The 25876-nt window shown below is 35.7% G+C and overlaps 1 protein-coding gene across 2 annotated transcripts in view; it reads right to left on the reverse strand.

Moving 5' to 3' along the window:
- SLIT2 (slit guidance ligand 2) overlaps nt 1-25876 on the reverse strand; it is a 380353-nt gene that overhangs the window by 47207 nt on the left and 307270 nt on the right. For both annotated transcript variants that reach the window (XM_068543162.1, XM_068543161.1), the window contains 6 exons: nt 25725-25857; nt 22495-22563; nt 19816-19887; nt 19261-19332; nt 17055-17126; nt 14133-14296 (listed from right to left, as the gene is read on the reverse strand). In XM_068543162.1, coding sequence (XP_068399263.1) covers nt 14133-14296; nt 17055-17126; nt 19261-19332; nt 19816-19887; nt 22495-22563; nt 25725-25857 — 582 coding nt within the window. The remainder of the gene's footprint in view (nt 1-14132; nt 14297-17054; nt 17127-19260; nt 19333-19815; nt 19888-22494; nt 22564-25724; nt 25858-25876) is intronic.

Below are 25876 nucleotides of genomic sequence, written 5' to 3' on the forward strand. Positions count from 1 at the left end.
CATGGAACATTCTCCATGATAGATCATATCTTGGGTCACAAATCAAGCCCCGATAAACTTAAGAAAATTGAAATCGTATCAAGTATCTGTTCCAACCACAATGCTATGAGACTAGATATCAATTACAGGAAAAAAATATGTAAAAAATACACACACATGGAGGCTAAACAATACGCTACTAAATAACCAAGAGATCACTGAAGAAATCAAAGAGGAAATCAAAAAATACCTAGAAACAAATGACAATGAAAACAGCACGATGCAAAACCTATGGGATGCAGCAAAAGCAGTTCTACGAGGGAAGTTTATAGCAATACAATCCTACCTCAAGAAACAAGACACATCTCAAATAAACAACCTAACCTTACCCCTAAAGCAATTAGAGAAAGAAGAACAAAAAAACCCCAGAGTTAGCAGAAGGAAAGAAATCATAAAGATCAGATCAGAAATAAATGAAAAAGAAATGAAGGAAATGATAGCAAAGATCAATAAAACTAAACGCTGGTTCTTTGAGAAGATAAACAAAATTGATAAACCATTAGCCAGTCTCATCAAGAAGAAAAGGGAGAAAACTCAAATCAATAGAATTACAGATGAAAAAGGAGAAGTAACAACTGACACTGCAGAGATATAAAGGATCATGAGAGATTACTGCAAGCAACTATATGCCAATAAAATGGACAACCTGGAAGAAATGGACAAATTCTTAGAAAAACACAACCTTCCGAGACTGAACCAGGAAGAAATAGAAAATATAAACAGACCAATCACAAGCACTGAAATTGAGACTGTGATTAACAATCTTTCAACAAACAAAAGCTCAGGACCAGATGGCTTCAAAGGAGAATTCTATCAAACATTTAGAGAAGAGCTAACACCTACCCTTCTCAAACTCTTCCAAAATATAGCAGAGGGAGGAACACTCCAAAACTCATTCTACAAGGCCACCATCACCTTGATACCAAAACCAGACAAAGATGTCACAAAGAAAGAAAACTACAGGGCAATATTACTGATTAACAGTGATGCAAAAATCCTCAACAAAATACTAGCAAACAGAATCCAACAGCACATTAAAAGGATCATATACCATGATCAAGTGGGGTTTATCCCAGGAATGCAAGATTCTTCAATATACACAAATCAATCAATGTGATACACCATATTAACAAATTGAAGGCAAAAAAAATATGATCATCTCAATAGACGCAGAAAAAACTTTCGACATCTTCAACACCCATTTATGATAAAAACCCTCCAGAAAGTAGGCATAGAGGGAAGTTACCTCAACATAATAAAGGCCATATATGACAAACCCACAGCCAACATAGTTCTCAATGGTGAAAAACTGAAACCATTTCCTCTAAGATCAGGAACAAGACAAGGTTGCCCACTCTCACCACTATTATTCAACACAGTTTTGGAAGTTTTAGCCACAGGAATCAGAGAAGAAAAAGAAATAAAAGGAATCCAAATCAGAAAAGAAGAAGTAAAACTGTCACAGTTTGCAGATGCCATAATACTATACATAGAGAATCCTAAAGATGTTACCAGAAAACTACTAGAGCTAATGAATGAATTTGGTAAAGTAGCAGGATACAACATTAATGCACAGAAATATCTTGCTTTCCTATACACTAATGATGAAAAATCTGAAAGAGAAATTAAGGAAATACTCCCATTTACCATTGCCACAAGAAGAATAAGATACCTAGGAATAAACCTACCTAAGGAGACAAAAGACCTGTATGCAGAAAACTATAAGACACTGATGAAAGAAGTTAAAGATGATACAAACAGATGGAGAGATACACCATGCTCTTGGATTGGAAGAATCAACATTGTGAAGATGACTATACTATCCAAAGCAATTTACAGATTCAATGCAATACCTATCAAACTACCAATGGCATTTTTTACAGAACTAGAACAAAAAATTTCACAATTTGCATGGAAACACAAAAGACCCGAATAGCCAAAGCAATCTTGAGAAAGAAAAATGGAGCTAGAGGAATCAGGCTCCCTGACTTCAGGCTATACTACAAAGCTACAGTAATCAAGACAGTATGGTACTGACAGAAAAACAGAAATATAGATCAATGGAACAGGATAGAAAGCCCAGAGATAAACCCACACACATATGGTCACCTTATCTTTGATAAAGGAGGCAAGAATATACAATGGAGAAAAGACAGCCTCTTCAGTAAGTGGTGCTGGGAAAACGGGACAGCTACATGTAAAAGAATGAAATTAGAACACTCCTAACACCATACACAAAAATAAACTCAAAATGGATGACATACCTAAATGTAAGGCCAGACACTGTTAAACTCTTAGAGGAAAACATAGGCAGAACACTCTACAACGTAAATCACAGCAAGACCCTTTTTGACCCATCTCCTAGAGAAATGGAAATAAAAACAAAAATAAACAAATGGGACCTAATGAAACTTAAAAGCTTTTGCACAGCAAAGGAAAACATAAACAAGACAAAAAGACAACCCTCAGAATGGGAGAAAATATTTGCAAATGAAGCAACTGACAAAGGATTAATCTCCAAAATTTACAAGCAGCTCAATATCAAAAAAAAAACAAACAACCCAATCCAAAAACGGGCAGAAGACCTAAATAGACATTTCTCCAATGAAGATATACACATTACCAACGAACACATGAAAGGATGCTCAACATCACTAATCATCAGAGAAATGCAAATCAAAACTACAATGGAGTATCACCTCACACCAGTCAGAATGACCATCATCAAAAAATCTACAAACAATGAATGCTGGAGAGGGTGTGGAGAAAAGGGAACCCTCTTGCACTGTTGGTGGGAATGTAAATTGATACAGCCACTATGGAGAACAGTATGGAGGTTCCTTAAAAAACTAAAAATAGAACTACCATATGACCCAGCAATCTCACTACTGGGCTTATATCCTGAGAAAACCATAATTCAAAAAGAGTCATGTACCAAAATGTTCATTGCAGCCCTATTTACAATAGCCAGGTCATGGAAGCAACCTAAGTGTCCATCGACAGATGAATGGATAAAGAAGATGTGGCACATATATACAATGGAATATTACTCAGCCATAAAATGAAACAAAATTGAGTTATTTGTAGTGAGGTGGATGGACATAGAGACTGTCATACAGAGTGAAGTAAGTCAGAAAGATAAAAACAAATACCGTATGCTAACACATAGATATGGAATCTTAAAAAAAAAAAAAAAAGGGGGTTCTGAAGAACCATGGGGCAGGACAAGAATAAAGATGCAGATGTAGAGAATGGACTTGAGGACATGGGAAGGGGAAGGGTAAGCTGGGGTGAAGTGAGAGAGTAGCATGGACATATATGCACTACCAAATGTAAAACAGATAGCTAGTGAGAAGCAGCCACATAGCACAGGGAGATCAGCTCGGTGCTTTGTGACCACCTAGCGGGGTGGGCTAAGGAGGGTGGGAGGCAGATGCAAGGGGGAGGAGATGTGGGGATATATGTATATATAATTGATTCACTTTGTTATAAAGCAGAAACTAACTCACCATTGTAAAGCAATTATACTCCAATGAAGATGTTAAAAAAAAATAAAACAAATAAATGAAAAAAAGAAAAAAAAAAAGAAAATTTTCAGTGCAAATAAAAATGCAGTAGTATGCACCTGCCCTGATAATATTAGTCCAGTACTGTTATTTTTCATACAGGAGATACAAAACACTGCCACTTTTATGCTTAGGACAAGAAACCAAAAATGAAACCTTCATTATATCCTCCCTCATGTCCCTTCAGTTCAGTTTGCTAGCACATTAGCACAGGCACAAGATGAGTGAGATTTCTGTGTCTTCCTCGCCGAGAAGAAAATACTGCTGAAGCGGTCTCTACTTGCAATCTCATCTTTTGGGATACACATTAAAAAAATGTCATAATCCATGAAAGGTCTAGATTAAATGCAGATTCAGTTAAAGATACATTCCTTTGGCCACACATATTTGTTCCATAAGTGGCTAAAAATGTAGATAGTGTACCATCCTCAATAAAATTATGTTCCATTGATGCTACTTTTTGCACTGTTTGTGAGAGCTCACTAGACTGCCTTTTGGCAACTGTCTGATGAGTACACTCTGTCAGAGTGATACTTTTATATGTAAAATACAAATATTTTATAACATAAACATTAATTATATTTTTGCTTTCACCATCAATCTCTCTGTAGTTCTTTATCCTCACTGGAATTAGCAGTGATAATTCTAAGTGTATGTCTCACCACACATAATTTCCAGCAAGGTTATCTGAGGCAGCTGTATAGCATCCCTCCCCTGCCCCTACTCTTCTACCACTGCTCTAAGCTTCAAGGTACCTCCACTCAAAAAGCTGTATGACTTCTGCTAATATAAACTTCCTTTAATCAAATTTTTCTACAGATTAGAGACCAACAGTAAGCTGTTGGTCTACTTACAGAAACTCATATAGGAAAGAAAATGTGAAGTAACGCGGTGGCCATTAAAACTCTTCATACCTAAATATTCCCTTACCCTAGGAGATACATATTCATATAATGGTTTTGGAGTACAATCCAAAAAAGGACAGCGTTCTATACTGTTCAGTTTTTCTATTAACAAAAACCCTGAAATATGTTTACATAGAGATTCCTGTTTCTTTTTCAACTATTTGGAAATAAATGACAGTTCTGGGGATGACTATTAATGGGAAGGGTTGGTGTCTGCTCCCAGTGACACCTCAATCACTAGGGGAGGCCTTGCCTGTATCTCCTCTGCTTTTTCTTGGTACCAGAAAAACGAATGAAGTTGTTGTATCAAATTACAGTTGGGAAATTGCTGTGATTAATACTGAAGTGAGCCATGTAGAAATGTAATTTCTCACCCTCCTCCAATGTATTTATCAAATAAATTTAGCTATTCAGTACACTGGGGAAGTAAATGCAGCAGTTAATTAGAGCAGTATGTTAAATTAATGTCATACCCCACAATAAATGGCTTTGTGTTTGCTAAAATGATCACAATTAGAATCAGCACTAGGAAAGGAAATATCTAAATGGTAATGGATTCCTGAGCAAGGCTAGAAGAAAGAAGACTCTTAGAACAAAGGCATAGGGTGAAGCAGCTAAGAATGTACGCCAGCAAAACAGCACGTCAGCAAATGCAAGGACTGTAAACATTCATCTGGCTACTTCCCAAGACCTTGAGGAAAACTGCCTTTTAGTCTATTTCTGTGCTTTCAACCTCAAAAGGCTGTAGTTTGAATGGAGGGGTTCAGGGTTGGCAGTTTCTAAGTTTATTCTGTGGAATGTGACATTTTTCAAAAATTATGTTTGATTATTTAGATAAGAAGCTAGAGATTGTTTTAGAAAAAAAACTGGGTATGTTTTGAAGAATTATTTTAATAGAGTATGCAGATAATGAAATTGCCAGGCTGAAGTAGCCTCTGTCCAGTTTTTAGCACATTCGAGATTTTTTGAATAAATATCCACTGAACCATATTTGATTAATAAGCACTATCTAATTTCTCCACTTTTTTTCCAGGACCAAGTTTCATTTTTAATATAGCACGTCTGCTCAACTATTTTCAGTATCTGCGATTTCTTATGGGTATTTGAAGGGAGATTGTTGCTCTCCCGTACATATCCAGTTTAGCTACAAGAATCAAAATAACAAGCTTTCTCATGTGCACAGGCTTCTTCTGATAATTTCCTAAACCCACAAACTGTTCTGGTGGCATCAGGTTGAGGAATATATAAAATATTGAATTCTAATTTCTTCAGCTTGGTAAAGTTGACTCCTATAGCTACCATTCTATTTGCTTCTCCTTTTTTCAAATCCCTCTTTTAAAATCAATTCTTCAAATAATAATTTCTTATTTCTAGCACTTGAGTTTGAGTGAAAGGTAATTCAAAAGATGTTTATGAATTATAGAAATTCCAAATAGCAGCATCCTCTGATATGTCCTAATGTCTTAAAATGGTATGATTCCTTTTCCTGTTTTATTTAGATTATAATTCCACCTAACTAAATGTTCTTCTTATAATGTGATTTTTACATCCACTTGGTTTATCTAAATTCATTTATTTTTATATTCTAACCCCTTGGAACTATATCTTTTGTATCTGGTTCTCTTCTCTCATTCATCTTCCCACCCATATTTTGCTTCTCTTCTAAGTCTACCTTCTATCTTGTCTTTGCCTTCAATTTGTGCTTCATTTTCCATCCGGGACAACTTCTCTGAGACCCTTTCTTGCAAAGTTCTTATTCAAGGGTAATCACATCTTTAATCTGTTTCTATAACAAGGAGATAATATCAGAGCCAAAGGGATATGCTAAAGTCAAAACAAAATGGTAGAAGGGTTAGCATAGTTCTCTAAGAGCAAACCAACACATAGAATCTTGCACACTTGACTGGTCCCAGATGAAAAGAAGACGTCCAGGAACAAGAAATAGACAAGCTCTTACCATAATGCATAGTAATCTTAGGAAGAGAATCAGAAGTCAACCAGGCCAAGTTAGTGATTTGGTGTGTTACTTAACTGTATGGAATTAGGAGAGTAATGGCAGTCATCTCAATGGGTTGCTTTAAGCTTTAAATGAGATGCTAATGAATTCTGAGCACAGAACATAGTGAGAACAAGCACAGAAGCCACAGAAAGTTCTGACACTCTTTAAAGCCTAGACATCCAAAGAAGGCAGGGGCTGGGAGGGACATAAGTGGTTTACTTAAAAGGAGAAAAGAGAGTAAGTCTTCCTCTGTATGTTTGTTCAAATTTTAGCACAAAGGCAAATTAGAGCTTGCTGTTTATTCATTCATTGCAAGTTCACTGAGTACCTTCGGTCTATGCCAGGAGCTTTGGAAATTTGGAAAAACTGTAGGGGCCATTATTAACTAAAACAAGGGAGAGTGGAAATGGGCACCGAGAGATAATTTCCCATTGGGTAACGACACCTAGAGTGAATGGTTTTATGTTTTCAAGGACCGCAACTGTGATTTGTAAATCTGGCGTGGACAACCACGAGAAATAACAGCACACAATTAAGAAGGAGAGGTTCTTTTTGTTCTTGCATTGACGTTTGGCAAGGAACTACAACTTGATTGCTGATACAACTTCACCAATCTTCAAACTTTCTTTCTTCCAAAAGCCAGTTCCAAGAAGTGTTAAATTATTGCCAACACATTAGCCCTCCGAAGATGTGTGCCATAGAGGAGAAAGATGCCGCAGAGGAGAAAACAAATTTAGCTTCCTGAATACAAATGTTTACTAATGTCACTGAAATGAAGGCCAGTCTAGGATATCTAGATTGATTTAAGATTAGGTCTGGACTTAAGAGAGTTCTCTAGCATCAGCTATATGGAGTGGAGTTGTGTTTAGCTTAATAATTCAAAGGGAAAATGAGCAGAAAGTTTGGTTAACAATTTGTCTTTTTCAGTTACTTTAACTTTGATGGAAGAACTGCTGGACCGCAAATCCATTAAAGCTTGTAGGCAGACTTGCTTACTTGACTCAAATCACTAGCTATGCACCTGACACTAATATTGCCACCCACTGAGAATTGTATCTCACTTTGACTTATGATTAAAAGCTCCAAACACAAATTTCTAACTAAATCCCAGAGTCTGCCTTCATTCTGGTGTCCCTTGGACACATGAGTCAAATAGTAGAACCCTCTAGTACTGCTCTTGTATAAAGTCAGACGTAGATCAAAGACGACTCAGAAAAAACATAGGGGGATATTTGATATTGGGCATAACTAACTAGTAGTTCAGTAACAGAGACATCTATGGATCAACTACAGGACACACTTGCAAGAGAATGTGGAAAATGGAAAGGCATATTTTGGAATATGTGTTTTAAGTTTCTGCAAGCCAGCAAGGGGGAGGAATTCACTAGGTGAATGGAAATATGAATCTGAAGTTCATAAGAAAAGTCATGGCTAGATACTTGAAGCCACAGGACCGAAATCAATTAAATTAACAGGGCTAAGGAGAGAACCCCACATATGTCAATATTAAAGAGTGGGTAAGAAAGAGATGTCAGCAAAGGAATGAAGAGGCAACGGGAATGTACAAGAGGGAGCAGTGGCCACCACTGTCTAAGATGAAAAGAGGGCAAATAAAGAAGCTAAAAAGAAGCTATTGAAATGGGCAAGAGAGAAGTCACTGGTATCCCTATAGTCTCAACAGAGGGGTAGAGATGGTCCCTAGATGATAGGGGGTTAAAATCCTACAAATTTGCATTTTATAAATGGTTAAACAAAAACACAAAGATGGGTATTACACCTCTGCGATTCCCTGGCTTGGCCATTTGCTACACATACATATGATCTTAAGCCAGTGAATAAACTTCTTGAAGCACACTTAAAAGAAAAAGAGCAATAATTACTTTATGGAATTATTGTATCAGAGATGATATAGATGTATGATATTTAAGAACGGAATACAAATCATTGATTCTAAGCACCTATTAAAATAAATGTCTGTTAAAAATTTCCCAGTGTTTTAAGTTTTTTAAAAAGTATAATGAAAAACAGCCCTTGTTTGTTTTTTAAAGATGGTGCTTTTGGCAAATAACTATGTAGAAACCTGAATATTTTCTTTAGTCAGCGAGCAAATCATAACCCCCCAAAGCTAAGGTTATTTCAAATTTATAACTATGTGCTAGCGATACTAAATCTGAAAATGTAAAAAGGATTTGACCAAGTTTTAAATACTATTTCAAAACAGATGTAACTAGTAAATTTTTCATTACTTTAGGTTAAATTATTTAATCACCTTCATACTTTAATTAAATGATTAAGGACAATATTAACTAATAATTTTGAGGAAAAAAAACAAAAGACCTTGAACTTGTCAAGAACACCCCCCAAAAGGAAATGTTGATCTCACTGGGAAAAAAAAAAACTGACAATATTACAATGTTATTACTGAGAGATGTGGAATTTTTCCCAGAAATTCCAAAATCTAGAGGATTCTTCACCTATAAAAATAGCAGAAGAGATCAACCATGTGGTGGTGGAATGTTGATCATTCTGGGATATGAAAAGGTCCCAGGTTTCCCGACCCCTTAGCTGATCTTTATAGATAACTAATGAGGTATGTTGCGCACCATACCCCTGCCTCTTCATTGGGTTCCTGGCTACCAGACACCTGACCACTGGGGCTGCTTTCCCCGACTCGTGCTCCATTCTCAGTTCCACTTGACTCACTATAAGAGTCTCCTGATGCCCTGATGGACCCGGTGGTATTGGTTACAATTCCACAATTGTTTGGTTTGGATATACATTATTAATATTGTATATATATTTCTATCACCAAACTTCCATATCGTTTTGCAATTATCCATTTAAATGTATCTATCAGTAGAATATAAGCTCCATAAAGGCAGGGGTTTTTCTGTCCTATTTATTATTGTATTCTTAATACCTTGGAGCTGTGCCTGGTGCATAACAGGAACTCACATAATATTTGTTGAATGAAAGAGGCAATATACCACTTGTTTCCTTTAGACTGTTCACTCCTTAGCACACTTAAGTGTTTAATAAATGTCTGTAAAATTAAAAGTGAACAATTTAGTAGCCTGCATAGCTAAAGCTTCCTGAACCAAGAGCAATAAAGGAAATATTAGAAATTAACAATATTCTACATTCCATGCTGACATTTTCAATGAAAACCTGGAGAGGGCAAAACCCTTCATTTTCTGCTTGAGCATTCTAATATCATCTGATATTTAAAAGATGAAGACAGGACATCTGGGTTATAACAACAAGTCATGACCATCTGCTTCCCATTCAAGAATGCCCTAATCTGGGTATTAATTAAATATGCTCTGATAATCTATTTCATTCAGTTCATTTATTTCTGTTGTGCACTGAAACTATGAGATTATACTACAAAGAAAATACTCTGAAAAATATAAGATAAAAATTGTATTGAAAGAATTAATTACTCAAAATAATATTATTGTCTTTTCTAGCAGAGAAAATATTTAAGTTATATTTAAATATAGCTACATAAACATGTTTTCAAATAAAGAATATTCATCTTCCTGCTGTAATTTGAAATTACGTATTTACAAACTTTAATATTAGGAGTATGTACTTATATGATTTTCATGAATAAATAAAACACATTAAAACTGGCACAAAAGTTAAATTAAAATACAAAAAACTCAAATTATAAAATATTTAAAGAAGTGTAATTTTACTGCTTTCAAGCTCATAAAGCATGTAAACTCAAAACCACAGTACTCAGTAGATTTCGCAGAGTTAATTATTTTAATGAATGGATTAGAATACTTTGCCTTTACCGATCCATTTATTATGAGTAAATATTTCTAGCAAAGAATATGAGAGTGGTTCACAATATTCTGACAAATATCGAGAAATGCTGGCAAAGAACATTATGAGTTTCAGTGTTTGCTATCTCTCTAAAATTATGTTGTTATAGAAGAACTGAGTAAATCTTAAAGTTTGCTAAGTGCAATTACACTAAATTTGTTGAGTTCTGAATGTCTACACTTCTTGCCAACTGGCCTACACCTATGCTGTCTGCTATGTAGTTTAGGATGTACCTTGAAACATGTGTGATTTGTTAATTTGATGAGTCAGTGAATATTAAATAAACTGTCACAGTTCCAGCATTTTCCTACATCACAGCTGGGCTCCTGCAGTTCTACCCACTTGTAGCTCAGGTCCTCACACTTGCTTGCTTATCCAAACAACTGGCTTAGACACTCTTGTAAGAAACCTTTCACAGCCACTCTCTGACAGGATTTCTTCATCTGAGCCCTGTAGCACCAGCACTATGCAATATGGTAGCCACCAGCGACATATGACTACTTAAGTTTAAATTTAAATACAATTTAAAAAATCATTTCCACAGTTGCCTTAGCTACATTTCAACAACCACACGTGGCTAGTGGCTACCATATTGGATAGCACAGGTATGGAACATTTCTATCACTGCAGAACGGTCTATCAGGCTACACTGATCCAGACCAAAGCATATTTCCATTCATGCTATACTAAGAACAAAAGATACTATTAATGAAGAAAAGGTCAAATCAATTAGACAAATCTTGAGTTAAACAGACATTTATGCATGTATGTATGTATGTTTGTATTCACTGGTCTTCTGGGAACATTTAACAAATTAATGTGGGCACTTCCCTGGTAGCACAGTGGTTAAGAATCCACCTGCCAACGCAGGGGACACAGGTTCAAGCCCTGGTCTGGGGAGATCCCACATGCTGCAGAGCGACTAAGCCCGTCTGCCACAACTACTGAGCCTGCGCTCTAGAGCCCGCGAGCCACAACTACTGAGCCCACGTGCCACAACTACTGAAGCCTGCGCACCTAGAGCCCGTGCTCCACAACAAGAGAAGCCACTGCAGTGAGAAGCCCACGCACGGCACCTAAGAGTAGGCCCTGCTCACCGCAACTAGAGAAAAGCCCGCATGCAGCAATGAAGACCCAACACAGCCCAAAATAAACTAATTAATTAATTTAAAAAAAATTAAAAAAATAAAAAAAGAAATATCTTCACGGAACTCTAAGTTTTAAGAATTGAAGATAAACACCAGCATTTTTCAAAGTGGAGTGTGAGTATCCCTGGGTACAGAGAGTGTAACAGAATCAGTCTGCAGTTGCTCAACTTGTCTATATACTCTTTCTAGAATCAATCTGCCCAATAACATGCCTACAAGTAAGCTTTTATGCCAGTTTCTCCTCCCCTATCTCCCCTTTGACAATCATCTCCGCCTTACAAAAAAATGATATACTTCTCAGCCCACCAGAAATTTACCATGGGGCACTGCCCCAAGGAAGCATCTGAGGTTACAAAAGAATAATTTAAAACACTGGTTATTTGCAAAGCCTCTTGCAATCAATGCACATAATCCCAGAGAGGCATTTACAATAAAATTTTAATTTCAATTTTGAATATATTAGCATATTGATAAATAATTCTGCTGTCGCAATCAGTGTTGCATTAAGCATTATTGACAACAATTAATTCTAATAAAAATTTAAAAACTCATAGATCTTTAGTGGTAGGAAATTTTAAATATTCAAATTATATACATATTTTTGGTAGTGAAGAATGATACAGTTCTCTGAGGTACTGGAAATAGAAATTCAAGGAGAAAAATCGAAGTTTGAGGAAAAAGAGCAACATAAAATATTGAGGATCTTGTTTTTGTTTCTTTTAAAATTGGCTGTGATATTTAGATTCCACCCAATACATTTAAAAGAATAATGGAAGAGTGTTGTTTTAAGATACCAATATTTACAACGCACTGTGAATTACATCTCCTGTAACCATTTATAACTATGAAAAAACATCAGATGACCACTTAAAAATGTTTGGAGGAGGGAATACAGTTTTTGAAAATTCCTTCTTTCACCAACAGAACATGGCATGCCATCCCGTATCATATTTTTGCTGGTGTTTTGAAATGTTATAATAATAAAAATGGCAGCTAACCTATACTGAGAGCTTATTGTGTGTAAGGCAGTAAGCATGTTTTATATATATGAAATAAATGAATCCTTTTTCCCCAACTTTATTGAAAAATATTTGACAGATATAATTGTATGTACTTAAAATGTATAACCTGATGATTTGATATACATATACACTGTGTAGTGATTAACAAGAGCAAGGTAATATACATCCATCACCTCACACAGTTAACTTTCGTGTGTGGGGAGAATGCTTAAGATTTACTCTCAGAAACTTTTAAGTATCCAATACCGTATTATTCACTATTGTCACCATGCTGTGCATTAGATTCTCAGAACTTATTGTCCTTATAACTGAAAGTTTGTACACTTTCACCAACATCTCCCCATTTTCCCTCTCTCCCGGCCCCTGGAGACTACCATTCTATTCTCTGTTTCTGTGAAAACGACATTTTCTTTTCTTAAGATTCCACTTATAATATCTCATCTAATCTTAAAAAACCCTGTCTGGTATGTATTACCATCACCTCTGCCTACAGACGAGGAATCTGAACCACAGGCTGGTTAAGGTAGTAAACTAAAGCTACATAGCTATTGAAAATTGAAGCTGGGATTTAGCCCAGGTGAAACCGGTCTGGTCTTCATTCTGTCATTCACTGCACACTGTTACCTACTTAGATATGTTTTCCCACCTACATGATCAAGTGTTGAAAGCTTATCTAGCTTATCTTTTCAGGTAGGTCTGCAAATTCCTCTATGCTCCACAATACCCAAGGTTTAGTTTTACCCATAAAACAAGTTTAATAAGCATTTGCTGCTTACACATTTAGAATTTTTAAGAATTTCTCTCCTCCATCTAATAATTAAAAGTGGCCCTCTTGAAACATCAGAAATTAAGGATTATAGTAACCTTCTACCCTATTTTTGGTAAGAAACTTAAATCCATATATTTGACTAGAAAAAGTGGAAAGATATACAAAACAAGTTTAATAGTGATTAACTTTTGGTATTGTCCTTAATTGTTAGATTTAGATCTTTAGTTTCTTATTGTTTACATTTTCCTATTCTTTAGATTTTCTATGTTGGGCATAGATTACTTTTGTAATAAGAGAAGAAAATATTTGTTACTAAGCCACTGTATAGAATTCACAAGTACATAAAACAAAGGGAAAAGAAAAGGATCCAAACAAGCAAGAAACAGCACCATCAACATAGGAAGAGTGAAGCACAGGAGGTGAGTCGGAAGGTCTGGCCTGAACACTGGGGAGGGCTCATTTCTCCTTACCTGGAATCAGGAAGCCACAGGGCCCTGGCAGCCCTAGGAGCAGGGTACACATTCAGACAAAGCAAAAGCAAAATATTTCACTTGTTAGAGGCTATGAGAGGAATTTCTAGAAATTGTGTACTCTTCATTTCTCCACACATTTTAAAGAAAACTTAGTCATTTCCAATGGATTATTTCTGCGATTTATTTGAAAATAAATTCTTTCCTTGGGCTCCTCAGGTAACTGCTCTGTCTTCTCCAAGTATGGGAAGAAATAGTAATTATTTATTGGAGTTTTTCAGCTATACCCATGAAATCTAGGAGCCCATGGTTTTCTTTTTTCTTTTAAATTAATACGGTGAAGTTTTATTTTCAGAAGTACAACGGGTTAAGAACCATACCTTGACATGTAAATTTTTTGGAGGGAGTTGTGAGTAATAGTTTATCTGCCATTTCTCCAGGGCCAGCACAGCGAGCAATTCCTGGTTCTTTGTATTCCGACTTTACCCAGTCGGATAACCACTGCATGTTACAGTCACAGTAAAGAGGGTTGGCTCCAATTGCTCTGTAAAACAACACAACAAAAGCACACACACACACACACACAAGTATGGAAGCACCGTTATTATTTCCTAAGGGACCATAATTTATGGTGATGTTCAGTAGAAAATCCCTATAGATTTATTGATAAAAATTTAGAAGAAAATGGAGGCATTGGGGATTCCCCATTTTCCTGAATTATGTGCAACTGCGATTTAGTGAGTTGTCACCAGTGTTAACACTGACCTGGCTTTACAAAGTCTCCTTGTATTTGCAGACAGGTTTATACTAGGTGCAAGCACACCCCAAATGCACATTAACACTTCCTTCATTGACCAATGATTTACTTAGTACCCAATCATTATGCCAGGTTCTGGGGACCCAAATATGAATAATGCATTATTTTTAACCCCAAAAAACTCCTTCTGCAAAGGAGATTAACATAAACTCATACATACAAGTAATTTTCATTAGAAGTGGTATAGCAGAAGAATTTACAAGATAACTGTGAACAGAGGGGAACTCTTCTGGGAGACTGGTGGTTTAAGAAGTCTGAGCTTTTAGATATTTAGATTCAAGTACGTAGAAAAGGTTGGAAAGGATGTTTCAGGGTAAAGGACCAGTAAAACGCATGAAGATAAGGAAGGGCATAAAATAATAAAGGCGCATAAAGCTAGTTCCCCAGAGCTGATTTGGAACTCCATTGGACGTTTGTCCCTTTAAAGTTTTTCATTTTAGAACTTTGGTTCCTACTCACATAAGCCGTTGTAGTGATAGGAAAAGTAATCAAGATAATGCTTGATTATAAATGCTAGCTATTTATTGTATCATTATGATATACAGGAATTGTGCTAGGCCATTTATATGAATTACCTCATTTTATCCTAAATAGAAACCCATGAGATCAACATTATTAACAACCCATTTTACAGATTAAAAAACTGAGGCCAGAGACGTTAACCAATGGATTCACAAATTTGCCAAGCTTGGGCACAAGTAGTGTGTGCATAAAGTAGCATTTAAAAACTGATTAATTCTGATTTATAATTAACTTCAGATTAGTAATGTTTCTAGGTATATAGTCTAAGCAAAATTGTTCTTTTATGGAGAGGCTTTCAAAATATACTTACAAAACCTTAATACTTTATATTGCAGCTGTTTTAATGCCAAACTCTAGCCAAGAATTGGAGTGAAGTAAATGTTATGCTCATATGTATGTCAGATTCAAACCTTTCTTTTAAATTAAAAATGAGGGAAATGATGTTTTTGAGTCATTTAATCTCATCTCTACTGACATTTGCTAAGTCCTTACTATGCCAGGAGAAACAGTAAAAAATGTGAATGGAGCATAGCTCTGTCTGGTCTGGAGAGTAAAAGACAACTGCATAAAATGAAATACATGACAAATAGGATGCATGACAAAGAAGATTCAAATTGCTCTCCCTGTTGGGGAGGAGGGTCACATAAAGGACAATCCTACTTAGCTCAAGCAGCACCTTTCCCACGTAGCCTTTTCTGATTCATCACCTTAACACTAGCTGAACAGCCACTTCCTTCTCTAGGCAGCATTCCCTGCCGCAGTGCCACAGTCCTGCACCCCTGAGCCAGGGGTCTCATTTACATAGGATCTCAGGCAAGTGACTTCCATGGAATTTGTAGAGAAGTGGCCCTGACGTCAACTTTGAGGTCAGAGCAGGGGCTCACACATGAAAAAATGGAGGTCTTGCCTCCAGGGACCTAGTAGTTTAATGTAATGGAAGGGATATTGACAGCAGCAGTCCCATTGACAAAAACCTACACTGATCACACAGCCCCTATAAGGGAAATTCAGATGTAGCATGATTGACTACTTGCTCCTATTCTCTGCCCATCCCCTTCTCTCAATTTTCTAAACTTCTTATCTTCTTGGGGTTTGGTAGGCTTTGAAGAGGAGGGCAAATCCAAGAAAAAATATGGCAAGTAACCTCTTCTGGAGAACCAAGGGCCAACTGATATTGATATTTAAGCTGAAGCAGATAACTGTCACCAGGTGATGCCAAACTCAGCCTGACCTAAGAAGGCTTTGGATTCTAGGGCTGTTCTCTGAACTTCCTTCCAATTTGCCAAGGTCTTAACACTACAGCTAAAAATAATGGAACAATGGAATTTAACCCAGTTGTGTGCTTTGGACCTCATTATTAAATTGTTTTATTGTACTTCCAAGAAATATGGAGGTACAAACAGCCTGCTATGAGAGAGAATGCAAAGGAAAAAAATTTCAGCCAATATGAGGATTTGGCTGTTTCCCTCTCCCACACCATAATGTCTTAAACTTTGTCTAATTTATCTCTGCATGGTGCCATAGTCAGTGCTGAGTAATATTTGCTAAATAAATGAATCCAGTTTGAGCAAATCAGGATAGGCTTCCTTGAGGAGGTGATATTTGGGATATGACTTGGAAAAGCAGGGTTTGGGCAGACTGAATTGAAGGGGAGCTGATATTTAGAATCAGAGAACATTAAAGAAAAGGCGTAGGCTAGGAAGTTGGGGAGCCATGTTTGTAAGAAGAGACATTTTTGAAAGCAGAGCTCAACTAATGGGGAGTTAGGGCCAAAAGGATAAATTAAGGCTATTTTGTAGAAGGCACCATATCTAGATTGAAAATCTTTACATCTTCTTTAAAGATGGAACCAATCACATTTTATGACGTGACAATAAAAATGGTGGCAGAGGACCATTTGTTCCAAACTCACTTGCCAGGAAGAGTTTGACCCTAAACCCACATTCATGAACTAGATACTCACAGGTGTGACAATGCAGAAAGATCGTTGAAAGCACCTTCAGGCACAACCGAAATGTCATTTCCATGTAAAGAACTAAAAGCAAGAAAAAGCAAATTTAAATTTCCTATTATTTCAGGGAGTTCAGAAAAATCCCCACGCATATATGAGACTTTAGTTTATAACAAGCTTTTAAAATTAGTGTAGAAAAGATGGTGTATTCAATAAATAGTCTTTACACAACTGGGTATCTATTTGGGGAAGCAAAAAGTTAGTTCCTTCTTCACATCATATGCATAAAGTAAATTCTAGATCGAAGAGTTAAATGTAAAAATAAAACTGCAAGTGTATTAAAATAAAATATAGATGAGTTCCTTTTTATAAATATGGGATATGGAAGGCTTTTTAAAGCACTATATTCTAAAACTCAGAAATCATAATGGAAAAGAGTGATAAATTTTTGACAATGTAAAATATATCCATAATATAAAAGATTACAAAACAATAAGGTCCTACTGCATAGCACAGGGAACTATATTCAATATCTTGTAATAAACTATAAGGGAAAAGAGTCTGAAAAAGAATATATACATATATGTATATATGTGTGTGTGTGTACATATATATATATATATATATACACATACACACATATATAACCAAATCACTTTGCTGCAACCGGAAACTAACAAACACAACATTGTAAATCAACTATATTTCAATTAAAAAAAAAAGATTACATATAAAAAACAGAATGGGAAATATCTGCAACATATGTAAGCTATAAGGATTAATTCCTTTGTAAAAAGACCTGCAAACTTAGAGTCAAGTGCATAAAGGCAGGTATGTTGATAAGGAAAAGACAAAGTAACCATAGAAAATGGGAATTGATACAATCAGGCTCATAGAATAAGAAATACAAATGCTCAATAAACAAAATATACTCAAATGTTCTAGTAATTGGAATTGCAAATTAAAAGAGGAATGGAAAATAATGTTCCGTCTGTCATATGACAAAGATGAAAGGATTAATAAAATTCAATATTTACAAGAGTGCTTTGAAATAGGTACTCTGTTAAAATAGCATTGGTGGAAAATAAATTTGTAAATTGTTTGGGGGACAACAAGATGACTACTTTTGGTATTCTCCTAATAAGCTTGACACTAAGATGGATGTATAGGATGTTCATTCCAGCACTGTATAGAATAATGAAAATTTGGAATCAAACCAAATGATAGTAAAGATGAGGATGCTTAAATAAGTTATGGTCCCTTCATTCTATGGAACCCTCTTTACCAGTTAAACAGTTGAGGAATATTATATATGATGGAATGGAAAGTCTAAAGTCTAAAGCATATTGTTAAATAAAAATAGTCAATGACAGACTAAGAAAAACCCTATTTATGTTGTTTTTTTTTTTTAAATTAATTTATTTATTTTTGGCTGCGCTGGGTCTTCGTTTCTGTGCGAGGGCTTTCTCTAGTTGCGGCGAGCGGGGGCCACTCTTCATCGCGGTGCGCGGGCCTCTCACTATCGCGGCCTCTCTTGTTGCGGAGCATAGGCTCCAGACGCGCAGGCTCAGCAGTCGTGACTCACGGGGCCAGTTGCTCCGCGGCATGTGGGATCTTCCCAGACCAGGGCTCGAACCCGTGTCCCCTGCACTAGCAGGCAGACCCTCAACCACTGCGCCACCAGGGAAGCCCCAATGGTTTTTAAGTTATACAGCTGTAGGCATACATATATCAATACATAAAAAAAATATATAAAAAAGGACCAGAAGAGAACATTGAACTGTTTAACTGTCAATTCTGGGGAGAGGATTGGGATCGAGGACCACATTTTATTTCACGTACTTTAAGATAAATTTTGTATAGTAAAAATATGTTGTGTTGTATTATATAACTTTTAATGAAATTAAAATTTCCTATATTTCTTCCAAAATTAATTAGATCTATATAAAACTACATCTTAATATCATATATTATCAAATAAGTCACCCCAGCAACAACATGTTACAAAAGAGAAAATTATGTTGTCCAAGTAAAAGATGTTGAGAATTGAGAATTGATACCGTAAGATAGAATTTTCCCATTTCCAAATCTGTAGTAAATCCGAATTTATATAACCCCAAATACCCCAAAATAAACAAAGCAGCTAAATCATTAAAAAGACAACCCAAAATCCAGATGCCTAAGAAAAGAAGTATTTTGTTAAACATAAGATGCTTACAGTAATCGAAGAGACTTCAATCCATCGAAGGTTCGAGGAGGAATGCATCTCAAACGGTTGTAACTAAGAATTCTGAAAGCACACGTAAGCCAATTTGTTTTACTCAAGTATCCCCAAATGGCCAAATGTCATTTTTTAAAATAAAGCAGTTAAGAAAAGGGTTACTTTAGCATCTTATAAATTGAGAATATTGACACATAATATCCTTTCAGTCTTTGTGCTGTTACGTCAATACAACATATTTATTTCTAAAATACAGTCTAGAATGCTTCCTACCACTGCTGTTGCTGTTGCCTCAACCGTGTCCTTCCTAAGGTGACTTCCTCTGAAAGTCTGTCTAAGGATCTCTCCCAAACCTGCCACAAATGCAAATTATTCTTTGTTTCTTTTATAGAACCCAACACTTTTTATACTATCTGTATTTGTTGACTGAGGTTTTTATTTGTCTGTTTCTCCCAACAGTATTAACATTTCTTGAGGGCAGAAACCCTGTCTTGTTTACCAGGAATGTCCAGTGAATTAAGGAATTAACTTAGTACCATACTTGCTACTCACAAGGTGAGGAGCTGGGTCATGTTGCTGAAGCTCTGATTAGAAAGGGTGCTTATTCGGTTGTTACTCAAGTCTCTAAAAGAGAAAAAGAAAGAAATGGAGTCTACTGTTACCATAGAAATTGACATATTAGTGATTCTTAGAAAGAAAAGGTTCTTCTTGCTCACAGTTATAGCAGCATTGTTAGGACTCAGCTTTTATCTGAAAATAACAAAACATTGGGTAATCCTCTGGGGTAGACTGTAATGTTATTCATAATTATTCATGCCCAAGCCTGCTGAAATTAGAAGTGCCCATGTGCCTTGCTTTGGCCAGTGAAGTGTGGGCACCAGCGCTGGTTTCACTTCAGAGCAGAAGCTTTAGAGCAAGCTCACTCTTCTCATGTCCCTTTGCTCCCACCTCTGCAAGGCTCCTGATGTTCCACAGAGAGGCCGTACCCATTGCCTGATCCCAGGGCAAAGACAGTGGAGGCCATTCACAACAGACACATTTGATAGGTGAGAAATAAACTGGATTCAAACTGGATAACTGAAAGAATCCCTCATTTAGTTACATTACAATGCCATCATTAAAAACAACACCATAATTAAAAACTTTGCCTGTGGCAAAGTCACTGGCACCTAGATGGTCCTTAGTAAATGTCTGTTTAATAAATGATAAGTAAATGAGAGCGATGTGGATTTTTTATCAATGCTAAATGGGTATTTATAAGTGTAATCTGTACTACAGGTTGTAATTTATATTCAGTGAACTTGATCTTATTTTTATTATATATAATATATACATGATATATATAATATAATGACATATAATACATATTATAAATATAATACTGTAATGTATAATGTATTTTAATATATAATAACATATATATAATGACATATTATATATGTTTTGCATTTTGCTTTAGAAAAAATTAGTAAATATATACATACATTCACTCACATATATATGACAATGTGATACACATATTAGTGAATATTCACTAATTTTTATCTAAAGCGAAATGCCAAATATATGACTAAAGGAAGATTCATGAATAAATGGAAGATTATGGGTCATAATTTATGTTCATCTATGTCTCTGTGTGTATTTATGTTCACTATATTTTTCTGAAGCAAAATATATGAAGAAATGCAAGGTTCAGAAAAGCTGCTGAAGATTATCCACATTCCCTTATTAAAATACCAAAGTATCAGTAAAATGGACCAATGAAATTGTGAAAATGGTAGGAATGTTATAGGAGCTTTATAATCCATCTTCTTAGTTGCTGAAGTACTATGGCTAAATTTTAAAAAATAAATAAATACATCGATACTAGCAGAAGTTACTTGCCTAGAGTTGTATAATGAGTCACTGGTAAAACCATTTCTGGATCTATAAATTCTCATTTTTCATTTCCAAACTGGTTTTAAATAATCACATGCTGTCTCACAAATGACCCAATTCTGCTGAAGTGACCCTTTGGAAAATGCAACAATGTAATGGTTTATTTAACAGAACAAATGTTTGTAATCAGTTCTTGCTGCTATTAAATAAATAACTAGAGGCAGAACAAGATATCTTAGAGGATGTTCTTTTTGCTTAATTTAATCATTTGTCATTTAAGCAGTTCTATACACTTCCTACAAAGTGTTTGGTTTTCACATACATTTAAGGAAAGCTGAAAAGGATCAACAGCCTCCACGTGCTTAGGGTAAAGTTCACAATGAGAAACATAACATTTTATGCTACCTAGGTTTCTAGAATTCACTAATTAGGAACAAACCCTTTTTTCTAGGAACACCGGAAATATAAGACAGCATATTTACTCTAAAATCAGATACATGTAAGGATAAGGTATTTCCCTTTATATCCACTATCGTTGCTGATTTTTTTGTTTTGTGACAAGTTTTATCAATTACCAACAAGGCTACTCTAAGTGTGACATTATATATAGTAAGATTATATCTTTTTAAAAATATAGTGTGCATAACTAGATTGAAATGAAATGTTTGTATGTTTAAATATAATCTTGTATTTACAACTTAAAGATTGTAAAAAATTGTTTACATACATTGATGAAAGAGAGATGCTACTTTAGGAGGACATCAAACCAAACTGGCAAAAACAATTCAATGTTTTGACGTTTATACTCCGAAAGTCAGTATCTTTGTCAAGTTTACTTAAATACTATATGAGTAAATATGGATTTTATAAAATAAATTTTAATACTGGAAGCCCATATGTTAATTCATAGTGTATTAAATAAGAAAATCAAGCCTAATAAACTATATTTATAATATATTCTCAGTAAAGCTATTACTATCTACTCTGTTTTATTTGAAGTCGAGAATAAAAACATTGTTTTCCATTTTTCTTTCCTTGGATTGTCATAAAATAGCTCATATTCATCTTCAATAGAAGTATGCAACTTACTGCCTTTCTATAATTCTCTGATACTTAGACTTCATTGTATTTGTACTTTGAATAGAGGAGGACCTTTTTCTAAGATGCACCATTGCCTGATTGATATGCAATGAAAATGTAGCTAGTGATCCAGACCACAGTGAGCAAGAAGGGAAGCATCTAACTGAAGATGATTTATATTTTCTGAAAGGTTCACTAAATCTTCTGCCCCTTGCTATCCCCATTTTCATGAAATAATATAAGAAGTCAAAGACAGAAAAATACATTACTCACATAAGTGTTAAATGCTTGTAGTTAGAGAGTTCCTTAGGAACCAGTGTAAACTGGTTTCCATCCAGATACCTGAAAACAAAGAAACAATATTATTTTTTTAAAAAGTAACAAATAGCAAATCCTCAAATAGTTGAACAATATTTCACTCTCAATTGAAGCAAGGAAACACTTGGAAATTTCAGCCTTAAGATGTCATGTTCCCAGCTAGGACTGCTATTTAAGAGAAGTAAAAAAACCACAGTTGTCCAATCCAGTACAATTCTTTTGTGGATTACTTAGGCTAAATTATAAAACCAAGGACAGACTGGTGAGTCTGGTTCTTTGTGGTTTATCTAAGAAGGCAAGGCATGTATCCAACCATTTGTGTGTCAGCAAGAAGGGTCATTCAATCAACTATATTTTAAGTCAGTCTTCAGTTCACTTGTGTTTATGTGGAAACAACACCATGAAATGCATTCACTACTGGCAGGAAGTTGCTATCGCCAGCAAGACCAATCTTCCCTGCCTTACTTTGTATCAACACACTTAGTAAATAACAACGGATGATTCAAAGGATGTATTTGGGAATTTGAATGTAATTAGATTTCAGTTAAAAAAAAATCTTAAAAACAGTTCTACCCTTGTACATCTGCTCGGTGATATTAATTTTAGAAGGTTTCATAGAAAATCACAACATTTATCAAGTGCACAAGTACAGCACAGTAACAATACAGTAATAAGCAAATAACCACATGTAAGTAAAATTTCCCTTTCTGATTAGAGTCAGCAGAATGATCAGAAAATAAACAGTCTTTGGGCTAACAGTCAAGACACAGAAGTAAATGAATGCTTAAAGGTATATCCATGATGTCACAAAAAGAAAAATAATTTCATCTCCTCCCAAGGCTGTTCTTTCCCAGAATGTAGACGGTGATGGGTAAAAAATGCCTTTCAGCAACTTGGGCCATCTGGTTATAGATGTGCCCACAAACAATTCTGCCACATTGGGCACGTTGCCCACCCTGCCCCAGGGCTGTGGCCTATCTCCAGATCCGTGGCTGAGGTTCGTATTTTTGTTGGATATAGAAGTAGCTGAGAAACTGCCTAAGATAGCAATCTATTTCAAATACTTCAAAATGAAAAAAAAGTTATATAAAAGGCACAAGTTATCAAAATATGTAATGAATATGTGATTAAGAGTCAGGCTTTTTATGACTTCTTATGCCTATTCAAATTTTCTGACTTCATGTTTCAACTTCTCTCCCCTCTTTCTTTTCTCTAGCTAAGCATTTCTTGGTACCACTAGAGGGAAGCATAATCCCATGTACTTCAGCACTTTTCCTTTACTCCAAAAAGCATCCTAACACAAAGCTAAAAAGGTTCAGAATGTGCACTATGAATGCTTACAAGTAAAACAATCTAAGAGGGAAACTATATGGAACTGATTAAAAATAATGGATACCATTTGTTCAAAACTGTCCACCACTACATACTTATATTTGCCAAATTCTTTAATAATTTAATATAATATGCACATGGAAATTTTCTAATACATGCATATATGTTACTGGAGAGAGGGATCCTGCTGACTTGGTATGCTTCTAAGAATAAGCTCTTGGGGAGGTAAAGCGAGAATTCACAGGAGATGAGTTAATGTCTTCCTCATCTCTAAAACGTATTTTCTTTAAAAAAAGAATTACTTTTTAATAATTTGTAGAGGAATAGATTGAAGATTCAACTATCTGACAGAAGAAACACATAGATGGCATAGACAAATGAATCAAGCAGGTTCTCAGCGGTAATTTAACAAGGAAATTAAAAGACATTTAAAATTATTTGATGGGAATCAGGTAAAAGGACAAAGGCATGGGTCAGTTAAAATGGTAGAAGGAGGGATTTAGCATCAAAGATGATCTAAATGTTATGCTGGGTATTATGTCCTTGGCTGGGGCGTTGTTATAATCAGTATTTTGCATATAGAATACTCTATAGGCATCTATCTTCCCAACACTGGATGGAGGGTAATCTTCTGAAATAAATACATATCAAAATAAGAATTAAGAATTTAATCACACACACACATAAAGCAGTGCTTACAGTTAACTAACAACTGTGATTGGTAACAAAAGAGAGAAACTGAGCCCTTTACAGCAGTTCAGCTTCAAGAGGGAAGGTCACACACTTTTTCTCAAAGTATCAATTCAGGGCCAAATTAGAATTCATAGAACTGCACATGATTTGAAAATAAGTTCCTTGATAACTGAAGTGACATCTTCTTGAACCTGATTGCCTATGTTCCAGGTTGCCAAAAGTTTATCAAATCTGCTCGTTTGCAATACTTGTACATTTGTGCATGAATTACAGGTAAACATCTGCATGAATTCCATTTTTGATACATGGCTTCACAGAGAAAAAAATAAACAGAGGCAAAATGACTCAATCGCATATCAATCGCATATTAAGCATTTGTCCGTGGTTCTTCGTATACAGATAAAGGAATGAAATGGAGCCTGCATGCACCATTGTTAAAGCAGCTAATGCTTAGGTTTATTCCATTCCACATATAAAGCACAAGGCAGCTAAGGAAGTGTGCGTGGTGCTTAGTATCTTTATATGTCTATATTGGCTATGTAATTTGTAAATATCAGTTCTGAAAACGTTAGGGAAAATTGGCCCCATGCCCTTTATGATCTAAAGGACTCTGATTCAAGTCCAAAGGGCAGTATCTCCTTTTAAGGGTAAAGATTATGTCAGCTTCTTCCACGCCCCACGTATTTATGTATTCCCTGTGTGAGATAGTCTCCAAGGGGACACATGGTAAAGAATAATCAATCATATGAAACATCCCAGTCACCGTAGATGAACTAAATACATAGCATTTCTCAAGGTGCATTTGATGGAACATTACCGTTGCAAGATACTCCATGAGAAAAGGGCTATGGAGACAACTAAGTATGGGAACTACCTTAGAGTTTACATCCTCTCCTGGAGCTCACACTGCACATTAGCATAATAAAGGCTCTGAGAAATCCTACAGTGAAAAACAAAGAGAAACACACAACCAGCCTTTCCCAAGGGGACCTGAACTAGCTTTTATATTATTTGCTTAGGGTTTTCCATGATAGTAATTAGTGGCCCACAGAATGAATGTAATTTGCAAACAAGACTCAAAAGATTTTTGTTTGGTCTCCATTTCCCTTGGTGTGTGAAATATTAATCCTTCAGGAAAGGGAAAGACAAGCTCTACTTACAATTCAGTGACATCTCTTGGAATACCTTTGGGCAAGACCTTCAAGGCTTTGTTGCTACATCGGACCACCGTGTCCAAGCAGGTACACTCCGTAGGACAGCGAGAGAGTGGGGAACAACTATTGTCATCATTTCCTAAATTGCCAAAAGAAAT

This window comes from Eschrichtius robustus, chromosome 4, assembly GCF_028021215.1.
Source record: "Eschrichtius robustus isolate mEscRob2 chromosome 4, mEscRob2.pri, whole genome shotgun sequence".
NCBI lineage: Eukaryota > Metazoa > Chordata > Mammalia > Artiodactyla > Eschrichtiidae > Eschrichtius > Eschrichtius robustus.